The 14,779-nt window shown below is 40.2% G+C and overlaps 1 protein-coding gene across 1 annotated transcript in view; it reads right to left on the reverse strand.

Annotated features, from left to right (window-relative positions):
- LOC125901072 (ankyrin repeat and BTB/POZ domain-containing protein 2-like) overlaps positions 1–14,779 on the reverse strand; it is a 43,644-nt gene that overhangs the window by 4,001 nt on the left and 24,864 nt on the right. The window contains exons 6-16 of the mRNA XM_049596449.1: positions 13,148–13,237; positions 12,933–13,034; positions 11,556–11,652; positions 10,829–10,964; positions 10,362–10,609; positions 9,025–9,203; positions 6,493–6,598; positions 6,302–6,404; positions 3,997–4,069; positions 3,844–3,912; positions 2,780–2,893 (exon numbers count right to left, since the gene is read on the reverse strand). Coding sequence (XP_049452406.1) covers positions 2,780–2,893; positions 3,844–3,912; positions 3,997–4,069; positions 6,302–6,404; positions 6,493–6,598; positions 9,025–9,203; positions 10,362–10,609; positions 10,829–10,964; positions 11,556–11,652; positions 12,933–13,034; positions 13,148–13,237 — 1,317 coding nt within the window. The remainder of the gene's footprint in view (positions 1–2,779; positions 2,894–3,843; positions 3,913–3,996; positions 4,070–6,301; positions 6,405–6,492; positions 6,599–9,024; positions 9,204–10,361; positions 10,610–10,828; positions 10,965–11,555; positions 11,653–12,932; positions 13,035–13,147; positions 13,238–14,779) is intronic.

Raw genomic sequence — 14,779 nt, forward strand, 5'->3', positions numbered from 1 at the left:
ACACAATACAGTTTTGTCAAATTGAGCACATCTCTGTGATGAGCAGCAGACAGGCATAGATTTATATGAGTAAAAATAAAACTTAACTAGAACCAGCCTTAAGATTTAACTGATATAAGGGTTATAAGGGTTTTACTGTACAGGGCCTGTCTTGAGAACATAAAAATCAACTAAATTAAATGATTCACGGTGAGATTATTTACAGCAAGCAAAATCATGTGACTGGTGTTTTGTTTATCATGACCTTGAAATTCTTAAACTTTATAACAAAACTGAGTCATTCACATAAACCTGAGTGCTCATTCTGCATGCATTCAGTTTTCTTTGGGGTGAACAATAGTTCTGCAGTTTCTAGAAGCTAACTTCAAATCCAAATCACACATTGTCATTTCCCGATCAGTTTGATGTGTTGAGAACAGAGTCTTAAGTCTTACTGTAGGTGTACATGTAATAAACCAAAATCAAATCACAACAAGTTAAAGGTCTTTATCTAACATACATCACAAATTTTTATACAGTGTCATACAAAAGTTTGGGCACCCCTGGTCAAAATGTCTTCTACTGTGAGTAGTTAAGTAAGTAGAAGCTGAACTGATCTCCAAAAGGCATGAAGTTAAAAGCCCCGTTTCCATTTGGTACCAATTGAACCGTTACATACCGTTGCCAATTTTTGGTCCCCCCTCTGTTGGGGTACCTAGCACACAGATTTGGTACTAAAAGGCGGAGTTGTGAACACTGCAGTCTGTTGATTGGTCAGTAGTGGACGGTCACTCTGCTCAGGGCCGAGTTGTGGCTGGTTATGAGGCAGAAGCTGTTCATATCGTGGAGAGTTTAATTAGTAGACTGTAACTATAAAAGATAAGGATGCTATGCTGCCTCTTGCAGCAGCCAGAGTCAGAGAAAAAAAGATACTGGGAGACTCAGTCAGTACACCTTAAATATTCCACATGACAACTCTGACCATTACTTTAGTTTTTATATGACAAACACTTTTAGTAATGAGTGGATCTTTGAGCGTTTATATGTATTAATTTTGGCTGGATTATGTGAACTACATATATTCTAATTCTCACCCGGAGAAAAAAAAAAAGGGTCGTGTAGCATAGAGCTACGGCAGCACTAAACCCCTGCGCTTGCCTGAGAAGGACTAAGTGCACAAACCCACTCTTTCTAAATATCACATGGAGAGACACTCTCACTGCAGCCTGTTTTACTTTGTTCAGAAAATGTTGGTGTGCAGCTTCGTTCTGTGCACGATAAAGCGCAGACTTCCATCTGTGTCACTGGTAATGAGGAAATACAATGAGTGCTGGAGGGAGCAGTGGGTGACAATAACCCCGCACACATTTAAAGGTACGGTTTGCAGTGGAAATGCTAGGGTCTAGGTACCATGTCTGAAGGGTACTTTTGGTTCCAAAGGTACCATACTACAAGTGTTTGGTGGAAACGGGGCTATAGATGAAACATGCTTTTCAACATTTTTAGCAAGATTAGTGTATTATTTTTGTTTTGTACAGTTTAGGAGTGAAAAAAAGAAAGGAGCATTATGCAAAAGTTTGAGCACCTCAAGACATTTGAGTTGTCAGTCAACTTATACCTGGGTCTCAGACCTTAATTAGATTGTTAGGACTCTAACTTGTTCACAGTTATCATTTAGAAAGGCCAGGTGATGCAAATTTCAAAGCTTTATAAATACTCTGTCTCCTGAAACCTCCTGAAAAGAAATGGCAGTTAACAGGAACTGTGGAGGTCAAGATGAGGTCTGGAAAACCGATAAAACTTTCCGAGAGAGCAGTTCATAGGATTGTTGGAAAAGTAAATCAACCCTCCATTCACTCCCCAAATTCAGCATCAGAAGTTTGCAAAGGAACATCTAAACAAACCTGATGTTTTTAGAAACAAGTCCTGTGGACTGATGAAGTTAAATAGAACTTTTTGGACAAAATGAGCAAAGGTATGTTTGGAGAAAAAAGAGTGAAGAATTTCATGTCAAGAACATCTGTCCAGCTGTTAAACACGGAGGTGGATCGATCAAGCTTTGGACTTGTGTTGCAGCCAGTGGCACGGGGAACATTTCACAGGTAGAGGGAAGAATGGATTCAATTAAAATATAGCAAACTCATCACAGGATGGCTTCTACAACAGGACAATGATCCTAAACACACCTCTAATCCACAATGGACTACCTCAAGAGGCGCAGGTTGAAGGTGTTGCCGTGGCTCTCACAGTCCCCCGACCTAAACATCACTGAAAATCTGTCGATAGACCTCAAAGAGCAGTGCATGAAGACGGACCAAGAATCTCACAGAGCTAGAAGCCTTTTGCAGGAAGAATGGGTGAAAAAAGCATTTAGAAGAAGTGCTTTGCATTAACCAGTTATGGTTGAATGTGAGCATGTAGAGGGCAGGATATGATGCTGGTCCATATGGGGACAATTTCAGTTTGATTTGGGTTTCATAAAAGTAAATTGCGTACAAGCAGGCTGCACACTGTTTTATAAATCAGGATATTTTTTTGGATATGTACATTTCCTCATTTGTACTTGAGCAAACATTTAATGTGGATTCACCCAAGAGTTTTATAAATGAGGTCACTGGCTTTAACCAAACTCTTTGACGACAGTGTGACAGTGTTGCTTTCATTTCTAAATCAAAAAGCTGCATCTGAGTGAAGGCTGAAACGCTCAGAGCTCTATTCTACACACATATAGCACAACTGAGCAGTGCAGAGAAAAGCTCTCTCTTCTCAGTGTTCATCATGTCTTTATATGTTTTTGTACCTTGGCAGTCTGGTAGATGCTGACAGCATTGTCCAGAGTCAGACTTTGTGACAGCTTCATCTCACAGCACCTCTGCAGACCTCTGAGTTGGAAGAAAGTAGCCACTGGCAGCAGCTACGGAAACAGTCACAATACAGTCCAAGAATAAGTCTTTAAACAGGAAATACTGCTTCATAGATTAAGAAAAAGAAGAAAAAGAAGAAAAGAAAAAGAAACAAGAAAAACAGCCTCACTGAAATTGCCCACTAAAAAACAAATCAAAATGTATCATTGATATCATTAGAAAGATAATCTTGTCATCATTTGAACCCATTTCTTTTGGACAAACACAGATGCCACTGTATCTCTTGGAACCTTGGCCATTCCTTCTTCTAAACTTTGATTTCCGGGTTTACTGTGAGCTCTATTAATAAAACAGACAAATAATGCATATACTTCCAGCATCCTTATAGCCTATCTCACATTAGGTAACACAGAAACTGGCAGTAACAAGCTAGAAAGGTGTTATGAACCTTAAAACATTTACAGAATTTTCTTCCCTTTGAAGCTTTTTCTTTGGTAAGTAACAGCCGTATACATCATACATCAACAGACAGGATGATAAAGAATACTGACTCTAATAATATCTCTGATATTTTATGAAATGAATCATTACTTCATGGACAACATCAAATTTGCATTCTGACATAAAAACAGTTTACAAATCTGTTCACACAGATTTACACATCAAGTCTTTTCTCTACCATGTGACCCACAAGAGGCTCCAAAATTACCACATGTCACTAACACCACTGTGTACTTGTTGGTCTGATGATGGATGATGGTGATTTTCAATCATGTGATTTGGTCCAGAAGCACTTCTTTAGTTATAAACAGGGAGCAGGCAAACTGTCTGACTCATTAAACTACACACAGAGTGAAATATCAGCCTTACACTCTCCTGTCCAAGGAAATGTCTCAGGTAGTAGAATGAAGACACATCACTGTGAAACTGATTAACTGATTATTAAAAAAAACTATCCAGGGAGATAGAACTGCAGCAGGTAACAGTTGAGTGGTTTTACCTTCATGGCCTCAGAGTGGGAGACTGTCAGTCCCTCTGTTCCTCCACAGTACAGAGACTTCATAGTCATCTGCAGAGAAAAACACAATCTTCAGTGTTAAACAGTTCTCCGTCACATTAACAGCAAAGGACAGATGGTCAGTTTGTGTCCTACCTGGAATGTACTGTAGGTCATGTGACTGACATGGATGATATTGTCGGGGGAGTCGCAGAGCATCCGTCGAAACCTAACGGGGCAAAACACACATCAGAACATCAGAGTTTTATTAGGAAAATGAGAAAACTGGTGATGTTTAGAATTCTGACCAATTTTCATTGTTTCTGCAGCAACTCATTGATCACTACATTGACCCCATTGTCTATAATGTGTATGGTATATAATGTGATGTTCAAATGCACTTATTTATTATGTGAAGGTGTCAAAAATAAAAGTGGACTGAGGTGACATATTTTTGAGGGATCAATCCATTTCTGTGATGCAGCACCTTGCACACCATTACTATGAAATTTAGATGCATTTTGTACTCTCTTTGCCCAAAGTCAACACTCAACACAAGACTTTTTTTTTTTTTTTTTACATGTGGATAAAACTTTTCCAAAATCAGTAATCTGTCTGTATTAGTCAATATAAGCAAAAATAAAATACTGAACATGTATGTATGTATGTATATATCATTATTGATATAATAATAATTATTATTATTATTATTATTATCATAAGTAGAAGAAGAAGAAGGTGAAAAAGAAGTCATAAAAAGCAATGATGAAAGAATAACATAAAATAGTCAGAGGAATCAAATAAAACCATATATACAGCTATAAATCTAGCTTTTTTTGTTTGTTTTTATTGTTAAGCAAAAAGAGGGTACACATGGATATATATTATTGATTGTGCTGTTCTTATTTCATGTATTTCTATTCTTTAAGTGTTATTCTCTTGGTATTTGTATTTTTTTATTTATTATGATATTTTTAGCATTTTATTTTTGTGTGCATTTTACTAAATTCTTTAGATTTACTGCTTTTTTTCCTATTTTGACATCTTAGTTGTTTGACAGTTTTCCTGCACAGCAGCACAAAGTGCTTCACATGTAAAAATAAAGTTTGACTAGTAGAAAGTATTTGTCTCCCACTCTGCACAAAAATGCTCTCCCACCCCAGGGTTCAAAACCCCCAACGCGGGTTTGAACCAGGAACCCTCTTGCTGTGAGGCCATATTGCTAATAATCAGTGAATCATCAGGCCACTCTTCTATGTGGTGTTCACATGTTCTTCCCATGTCAGGTTTTCTTTGGGTACACCAGCTTTCTCCCACAGTCCTAAGACATGCAGCCTAAGTTAACTAAGGTAAGGTACAGTAAGGTAAAACTTTAATATCCCAGAAGGGCAATATGAGATACAGGCAGTAATCATAACAAACAGACAGTACAATACATAGCACACATAATCCAGAATCACACACTGTCAGGGGTAAATCATGGACAATTAGTGGTCACCATTGGTTAAGATAAGTGATAGCAGACGGAACAAAGGATGATCTGTAATGCTTAGTGCTACATTTAGGGAGTCAAAACCTCTAATCTCATGGAAGCATCTGAAAGTCAACATTGAGGGGATGTTGAGAGTCTGAGACAATAGACCGAGCTTTAGAGGTGACCCACTCTTCAAACAGATGCTGTAGGTTATTCAAAGAAACACCAGTGACCTTACAGCACAACTTGACCACTTTTTCCCAACTTGTTTTGTTTTTAAGGCTCAGATTACCAAACCAACAGACCATGTTAAAAGAAAGAACAGACTCATTAAAAGCAGAATAAAACAATTTCACGATTGTCCTATTCACATTGAAACTCTTCAGCTTTCTTAAATAGAATAATACGTTGGTTTGCCTTTTTACAGATGCTGTCAGTGTTCACATCAAAATTCAACTTGTAATCTAAGACAGTCCCCAAATACTTAAACTGCTGCACTACTGCCACCGGCTCCCCCTTGATTACACAAGGAACAGGAAGGCAGGGCCTCCTTAGTAAATCAATAAGCATCTCATTGGTCTGGACACATTAATGTGGAGGAAAGACTGTTTACATTAATTTACAAATTGATCCAGTACTGAGCTATGATCATATTCTGATCCATGAAGAAGACTTACAATAACAGAGTCCTCTAGTGTATAAACAAAAGCAGAGAAAGAACACATCCCTGAGGGGATCCAGTGGAAGAAAAACGGGTACCAGACAGTGTCCTGTTAACCTGGACCCTCTGAGTTTTTTAAAAAGTCAGTGAGCCAACACACAATGCTTAATGCTACCGGGTGACTCTAAATTGCCCGTAGGTGTGAATGTGAGTGTGACTGGTTGTCTGTCTCCATTTGTCAGCCATCTGTAAGGGGCTGATAGCTTAAAAATGTAAGTGGACATGAACAGTAGTCAGATTTAATCAATTAATAAGTCAGAACAGACCTTTCAGAAGCCGACATCAGCAGCACCCGGTGAGCGAAGAATGGACGCCCCTCCACCATAAACGTCACGTCTGACATCTCCTGATTGTTCAGGAAATGAATATCTGAGGACGGAGACAACCCTGTCACCCTTCAAGTGTTGGTTAAATTTAGAATGGACATGTTGTCATACTGACAGCAGTGATGTGTTACCGAGCTGTGTGGACAGAGTGACATCCATGGGTAGGATGGGAGGAACGGGAGAGCAGCTGTAGCAGTGAGAGAACACAGATGCCAGCTGCTTGGTTATCACGTAGTCCTGTAGAGGAAAAACAACATGAAATGCAGACTGGTAGAATGTCATATTACGTAGATACCAGCGTAGGCACTGAAACACTTGACCAACAGCAGCCCGAAAATCAGACTGAATTGTCTTTTTTTTTCACGTCATTATTCAGTCCGAGGTCCTGTTCATGTCAGCTGTTTTCTGTTTGGAGGGGAGATTATTTTGCTCGAACCAATTAGAAGTGATCTGCAATCTATGGCCATTTTCCTGTTGCTATTTTTTGTGCCGCTAGCTGTTTTTTTCTGCTTTCAGTCTCTTTGTTAAAGGGACATTGTGTAACATTTTCAGTTGTTTATTGGCAAAAATTGATGTCTGCATTCATAAATATGTCATCACTGGTGTACTATTACCTCCACCAATAATATGACTTATTCTCGTAAAAGAAGAATTTCGGATTTGTTTGTACATTGTGCGGGTAAGTCGTTTGTGGGGTTCCATTACGTTTCGCCATCTTGAGAATACACCCGCCAGCAAGGGACATACAGCACCGCCTTCGGCGTTTTCGTTGAGAGCCAGGCCAGCACTGTGTGACTGAGGAGCCGAAGGAGAGGAGCAAGAGGCGCTTTGCTACTACCCCGGCAAATTTGAAACAAAGTCCCACTCTTTGATTCCTTGCACTTTCTTGGCGTAATGCAGTGATCATGCATAATACATGATCCTGCATCATGGGAGTGGGACCTCATCGCGGCAGAAAAGTGCTGCTGGCCATTAACAGCTGTTAGTGGCACAGTAATGCGAGGAGAGGGATGAAGCGTGTGAGGTTGAGCCACTTGTCAGTTGTCAAAAGACAAAACGTGATTGGTTTGTTTCAATTTACATCCACCCCAACAGTCCTACGTTGTAAACACAGCCAGCATGGTGAGGAGGGGTTTGTCAACTCGCGTCGCATGTGTCTGTGTAGGAGCCTGAATAAATACTCCATGAAGTATCGGATGACATGGTTTCATCAACGTTATCATAGCTTTTTGGTACACAGCAGCTACCGTTGTTGCAATACGCGTTTGAAACAGTGAGGCGCTAGAGTGCACCATCTGTTTGAACACAATATATGATTTCAACATTAGATGGGAGAAATTCCTACACACTGTGGCTTTAAGTTAGGCTAAAAGCTCCATTTTTAACTCTCAGTAAGATAGCAAATAAGCTAATTTCCCAAAATGCATTTCCTTAAATGACTAAAAGGAGTCATTTGAGTCTCCTCTGCTGCAGCATGGCACTGAAGGTTTATGCCAGTATTGAAAGTTAAATGGGGATCCTCTATGCATGACAAGGACATTTGCACACTTCATTATTTTAACTGAAATAAAGCTATTACAGTATGTTGTTTGTATCTAAAAGATAAGTATACAACATTCAGAGCATATATGATTGAGAGACTGAGCCGAGATTGTCTGCACATGGTTCTCAACATGGAGATAGCTGAGCTTTCATCTAGGAATTATATATTTTGGGCGGGGCAACACAGTGGTTTGAGTTCAAGGTGTGAGAAAGAATAGTATAATTAACATTGTTAACACTGTGCTACATTACAGAGAACTACAAAGCTGTACTAGTGATCCTTCATTAATATAGACCTATATTTTAATTACAAGTGCACGTCACACACTGAGCGAGCCGCCTGTTAATGATGCTGTCGGCAAAGCAGTAATGATTGTGCTCAGTGGGTAATGGGCATGTAGCTACTAACTGATACGTCATGTTTGTAGTCGACGAATAATAGGCAAATGCCCGCAGAGTTTACTTATCACCTTAGGTTCGTCCTTCACCTTCTCAAAATGTTCCCACACACTGTGGAATGACCACAGCTACCAGCCCCGTAAATTAGGGGCCGTACACATGCCCTGTCTTCAACTGCTGGACAACGCAAGGTCGGGCGCTGGTTGCTCCCTCTGTGCCGTTTTTGTGCCAGCTTTCAAGAGCGTAGCAGTAGGTTGCACCTGAGGTTGCTAAGCAACCTTATCAAGCTTCGTATAGCCTATTTACCTGAAGTGCCTGATGAAATCTCAATATTTTGAAATCTCCCCTGAAATAGTGTCGACCACTGATATACTAAACTACTGAATAAAGTACCGTTACAATAAAGTGACAGTACCTCCATGAAGTCTTAAGTGAAGCTCAGATAAGACTTTGCCATGGGCATGCGATCAGAACCTCAATCGAGCTGAGGTTGTTGAACACTGATAAAAATCCTGGTTTTATGTTGTCTAAAAAATTGAGGTGTTCAGACTCTTACTCTTCATTACACTAACACATACCCATGTAAGTTAGGCAGAAAACCTCCTGCTGCAGCTTTTCAAAATTACTGATGAAAACAGTTATCCATGTCAGTCACAAGCTGAGAAAAATGAGATACATCAGCAGCACAGCATAAACTGACACAGAGAGGCGTTCAGCTGTACCTTGTTGGTTTCTAGCATGCTGAACATGAGCGGTATGCCTGTGGAGGGGAGCTCAGGGCTGTAGTCCTCCGTCCTGATGCAGGGGAACTCTGTGAGGAGGGAGATGATGACTTTGTCCCCGCACAGCTGCTGGGCTCTGTGGAGAGACTCAAGCCAGATGTGGAGCCTCCAGGGAACACCTGGACACAGCAGGGAGGTGGAACAAACAATAGGTTCCAGGTCTTACAATATGAAGGCAATTTAAGACTGAGGCAGAAACAAGCTGGGCAGCTAAACAATGGCTGTTTTTTTCTTCTATGTAAGAAAATTGGCTGATTTAACATCCATTGGTGAACAGTGACATACAGAACAATACTGCTCGTCAGAGGCACACAGCAGCAGCAGCAGCAGCTCTTACACCTTTATACACTGAATATAACAAGCTGTGAGCAGGTGATTGATGTTTTGTGTTTTAAAATTGAAATGTCACATCTTGTTTCTTTGTGACTTTTTTAGAGCAATTTTCAGTATGAAGCAGTGTTCCAATTTTGATAATCATGTAAAAAAATAAATAAATAAAAAATTAAATGTAACAACAAGTCAGTTTCTAGTACCTTCAAAGTCACTGGCCTTTCTGGTATCAAGGTTTTAATTAAGGGTAACTGCTGCTCTTAAATCCATACAGAAATTGAGCATAGTGTTAGTTCAGGCAGGACACGAGGTCAAGCTCAGCTCACATCCCAGCTACATCAGCTGATCTGAAAGAACCCAATCAACTGATGGAGCAGCTGATTGAGGGAAGGGAGTCAGCTAATAGGTCACATGATTCCTCTCCGTGCAACCAATTGGCAAATCTCATTCAGTGCGCCCTATTTAACCTGCTCTGGCCTGCCTGTAGTTGCTGCCACTTTGCATCCCGCCTCCACCCCAGCTCCTCCTCTTCATGTTATGTCTGACTTGTCATTCTCATTCCTGTTTGTCATTGATGCTGCTCTGTTCTGTTACCCCGAAGAGATTTGGTGCTGCTCTCTTTGGCTTAGGCTTTCCATGTAGAAACATGGAAGGGCAGGGAGTTTTGCTCTCTCTTGCGCAGGCTTTCCTTGTATGCACATGGAAGGGCAGAGAGGTGTGCTCTCTCTGCCTTAGACTTTCCACGTAGGTGTGTGGAAGGGCAGAGAGATGTGCTCTCTCCACCTTACGCATTTCACATAGGCGTGTGGAAGGGCAGAGAGGTGAGCCATACCCCCACATATAATACTGCAATGGAAATAAAGTTTTTTTTGACAAAAGTGGTCCTAACTAAAATGTTGTCGGGACATGAGATAGACTTCAAAGTTTTCTCATCATCATGAGCTCACCCATCTCTCTTAGCTCCATGGTCACATCCAGGTAACCGTGCTCAGCACTGTAGTAGGCTGCCTGCTGCAGGGCTTTCATCCTGGCCTTGCACAGCCTGGGGATAGGGCTCAGAGAGTCAGGAGCTGGAGCTTTTGCATCCTGTTGCTCCTCCTGCTCTTCCTGCACTCCCTCAGCCAGGATCTCCTCCAGAGAGAGGATGTCCTCCTTCCTGTGCTGGGGCTGTTGCAGCAGCCTCCTTAGGATGTTCCTGCAGATGGAAGTGATGCTTTGTTTGTGTTTTGTTTCATGCATATTAAATCAAAAACTCTCACCTAATTGTGTTGCCATTTCCCAAGGAATAAAATCCTAGATTTTAAGCATGTGGATACCTGTGTGTTTATGACAGTTCAGCTGTGTGGCAACATATAATATTGAACATTTATTATCCAGCCATTTATAGAAATAAACAGCTAGATAAATGTCTCACCTGTGTCCGTGTGCTGCAGCATAGCTGAAGCAGTTCATGTCCTCATACAATGGTGATGTCAGGGAATTCCCATGATGCACTCTGAGCAGAGGGTCTGCTCCATGGGTGAGGAGCAAGCTCACCATCTCATAGTAACCTAGGAAGATGAAATATTTTGTTTTTGATTTATTCAAGACAGAAAAGCATCATCTGCACCTGAACATGCACCTGCACTGACCTGTGCTTGTTTACTGATGCAAATATTGTCTTGAATGTACATATAATATTTAATGATAAAACAAATCAAAATGTAGGCCAGTAATCACCACTAACCACCCTAGTCTTTATGAAGTGTTGCCCAAAAAAGTGGGTTGTCAACATAAAATTAAAACCGAACTGGAGACCATGCAGCCACCTTGTACTGTAAAGCATTTCAGTTCTTTAGAAAACTAATCTAAGGGCTCCTTATCTAAAAGTTTATCATAAAAAATAAGCTGTATAATTGTTATCAACATTTCTAAGCTCTAAAATATCAGCACTGGCCTATCAGACAGCAATAATTGAGTTTATTTTACATAGACAACGAGAATGAATGCCGACATAGATGTAGGCATTTAATATTCTTTATAGTTTGGTTATACTGCAGTGCAGTTCACTACTGTTCTGTCTATGCATTGTGCAAGTCTTTCAATTTATTTTCAAGGACTTGATGTGGGCACACACACTGAGGTCTTCACTAACGACACACCTGCAGCAGCAGCTAGCTGTAGCGGCGTCTCAGCTGAGCTCTCCTGACCATCCAGCAGGGCTCCTCCCTCCACATCAGCTCCGGCCTCCAACAGCAGCTGTGAGCAGGAAGACACCACACTGTTAGAGCATTTACACTGACCTGCTTCCTTCAAGCTGGTAATATGTTTTTAAGAGGAACATCATACCCTCTCTGCTGCAAAGAGTCCAGACTGTTTCTCTGCTGTGACCACACTATAGTGATGTCACAGTATATACACACACCCTGGAGTAACCTTCTACATCACTGCAGCAAGCAGAAAAGATAACTCTCATCATTCCTGTAAAACTCACCTAACTTTACCTAAAGCACCTAACCAAGGCATACCCCACGTAAACTGAAAGCTGTTCTTGTTCCATTTCTTATACATGTACACTCACTGAATTTTTTCTCAAACAGTCAGAATCACTGTAAGTGCTTCTGTCACTGAGTTACAGAAGTTTCAACACACTGAAAAAGTTTTTTTTTTCTCTTTATTTTGCCTGAATATTTTTTTCAGAAAAAGATGCTGCAGATATTTAGAACTGGGGCCTATTAGCTAGAAAGCACAATGGGGCCATATCATGAAGCCTTACATAGTCCAAATGCATAGCAGACAACAATTTCACAGAAATTAACATTTTACACGTTTTTCTAAGGTTTTGTCCAGGTGCTTCCTGGAAACCTAAATTGATAGGAAAGCTTACAAACAATAGGTTGTGTAAGAAACCCACTTTAATACAGCAAACACAGCAGTTGTTTAAATATCATAATTATCAAGTAAAACCTTAGGGGGATCCACAGGAGGTCGGGATGTTTGATTGTTAATGGGGAGGGGAAATTGATTCTTACATGCATTGTGATTCTCTCATGATTATCATGTCTGGAATCAAAAAAAGTCTATAATGGGAAATTTACAACCCAATTCTCGACATAATGATCACCTGTAACAATTCTTAAGACCTGACTGTACATTCTTTACAGCTGAGACAACTGCATGCTAAATCATAACTGACTTAAAAGTATTTACATTCTAAGCTGAATTTCTACTTAGGTTTTGGCAAGGATGGCTGAGGGTGAGCAACCATAGATGGATACAATATGACCAGCATCAAAGCTGGCGTATGGAAGCATTTTGGCTTCTGTGAAATTAAAGGGACAAGATCCTCACTGTATGCAAGTAAATTCAGCTGTTTATTTCAATTATGGATCATTACAAACACACCAAGGAAAGTAGCAAGTGGTCATACAGTAAGAAAAACAATGTATAGAAATCAAGATGCATCAATAATTGTTTTATAATTGCGTTACAGCCTGCAGAATTGGCATATATTATCATATTCAGTTAGGAGTCCTCACCTGGGCCACAGACAGGTGACTGTGCAGCACAGCGAACGTCAAAGCCACCCAGCGCCGACTGCCAGGAGGAACCGATGGGTGTCTGGAAGAGCAGCCTGGGACCTGACCAAAACACACACACACACACAGTCACACCCCAGTCACCTCAGTCACAGAGACACTAACCAGCTGTGATGCGGACAGAACTATAGCTGAGTCAACAGCTGTGTTGTTACCTGCAGGTCCAGGTTGGCTCCAGCCTCTATAAGCATCTGCACCAGAGCTTCATCTCCTGCTGCTGAGGCGTACATCAGAGGAGTCATTCCCTGCATGAAAACACACACACACACACACACACACACACACACACACACACACAGAGGGATGTTTTTTATAAGGCTACACAGATAATTGTATATCATACATTTATGTTTCATCAATACATTCATGTGAAATTATGCAAAAGTGTTTCCTCTCAGCGTTGAGTCCAGGTGTGGGGTATTAAACAGTTGCACTCTGCCTACCAATCACAACCTTAGATGGTGGTGGATTAGCAGAAGATAACTGTGACCTTAAAAAACATGGTATGAAATAAAAAGATAAAGTCTGCACACCAGAAGCTGCTCCTTGCACAATTTAATCATGCATTGTTGTAACGTTTCGGGCCCCTGCCCTTCATCAGACATTAAGTGAATGTGAATACACCTCCATATATACACACCCAACCCCTCAGGGTCACCTGATGCAATCAAGTGAGTGAACCCCAGGTGTGGGAACGATGAACATAATTATCAAACAAGAAAGAAAAAAACAGAAAAGAAAAATATGTTTCTGATTGATGAGAAACAATCTTTAAATGCAGTTCAATGCAACAATGCTGGAATACCACTTTACAAAGATACTTTAAGAAGGTTCTGTAAGAAAATCTTTAAGACACTTATTAAGAAAATGCGCAGGTATAAAGCCTGCAGCACAAATATAAATATATACAAATATATACAAAACAAAAAACAACAAAAACTATGTTCTGTAGAGGCGTCTCTAATAAATATCACACAGAGAGATATTTATTAGAGACGCCTCTACAGAACATAGTTTTTGTTTTCCCCTTTTTAATATCGCATAAATTTATGATGGTCTTCACCTGATGTTCTCCTTATGTGATATTTAAAGCGTGTGGGATTTGTATATATTTGTATATATTTATATTTGCACTGGAGGCTTTATACCTGCGCATTTTCTTAATAAGTGTCTTAAAGATTTTCTTACAGAACCTTCTTAAAGTATCTTTGTAAAGTGATATTCCAGCATTGTTGCATTGAACTGCATTTAAAGATTGTTTCTCATCAATCAGAAACATATTTTTCTTTTCTGTTTTTTTCTTTCTTGTTTGATAATTATGTTCATCGTTCCCACACCTGGGGTTCACGCACTTGATTGCATCAGGTGACCCTGAGGTGTTGGGTGTGTATATATGGAGGTGTATTCACATTCACTTAATGTCTGATGAAGGGCAGGGGCCCGAAACGTTACAACAATGCATGATTAAATTGTGCAAGGAGCAGCTTCTGGTGTGCGGACTTTATCTTTTTATTTCATACTTACCTTTTGGTCCAGCACCTAGCATAAAAAATTTTTTGGGCATGTGCGTGCTACTTTTACCTGTTACTTAAAAAACATGGTGCCTCCTTACAACAAACATTTGGCCAACGATCCGGCACCTCACAGCTCCTTATTGGCAGCTTTAAAGTAATAAATTTGTTACTTTAGTTTTATCAGTTTAAATGTAATAGACAGTTAGAGTGACAAGAGGGTACAAATGTTTGATAAAATGTGAACCAAGGTATAATCCATACTATAACTAATCA

This window comes from Epinephelus fuscoguttatus, linkage group LG2 (assembly GCF_011397635.1).
Source record: "Epinephelus fuscoguttatus linkage group LG2, E.fuscoguttatus.final_Chr_v1".
Classification (NCBI taxonomy): domain Eukaryota; kingdom Metazoa; phylum Chordata; class Actinopteri; order Perciformes; family Serranidae; genus Epinephelus; species Epinephelus fuscoguttatus.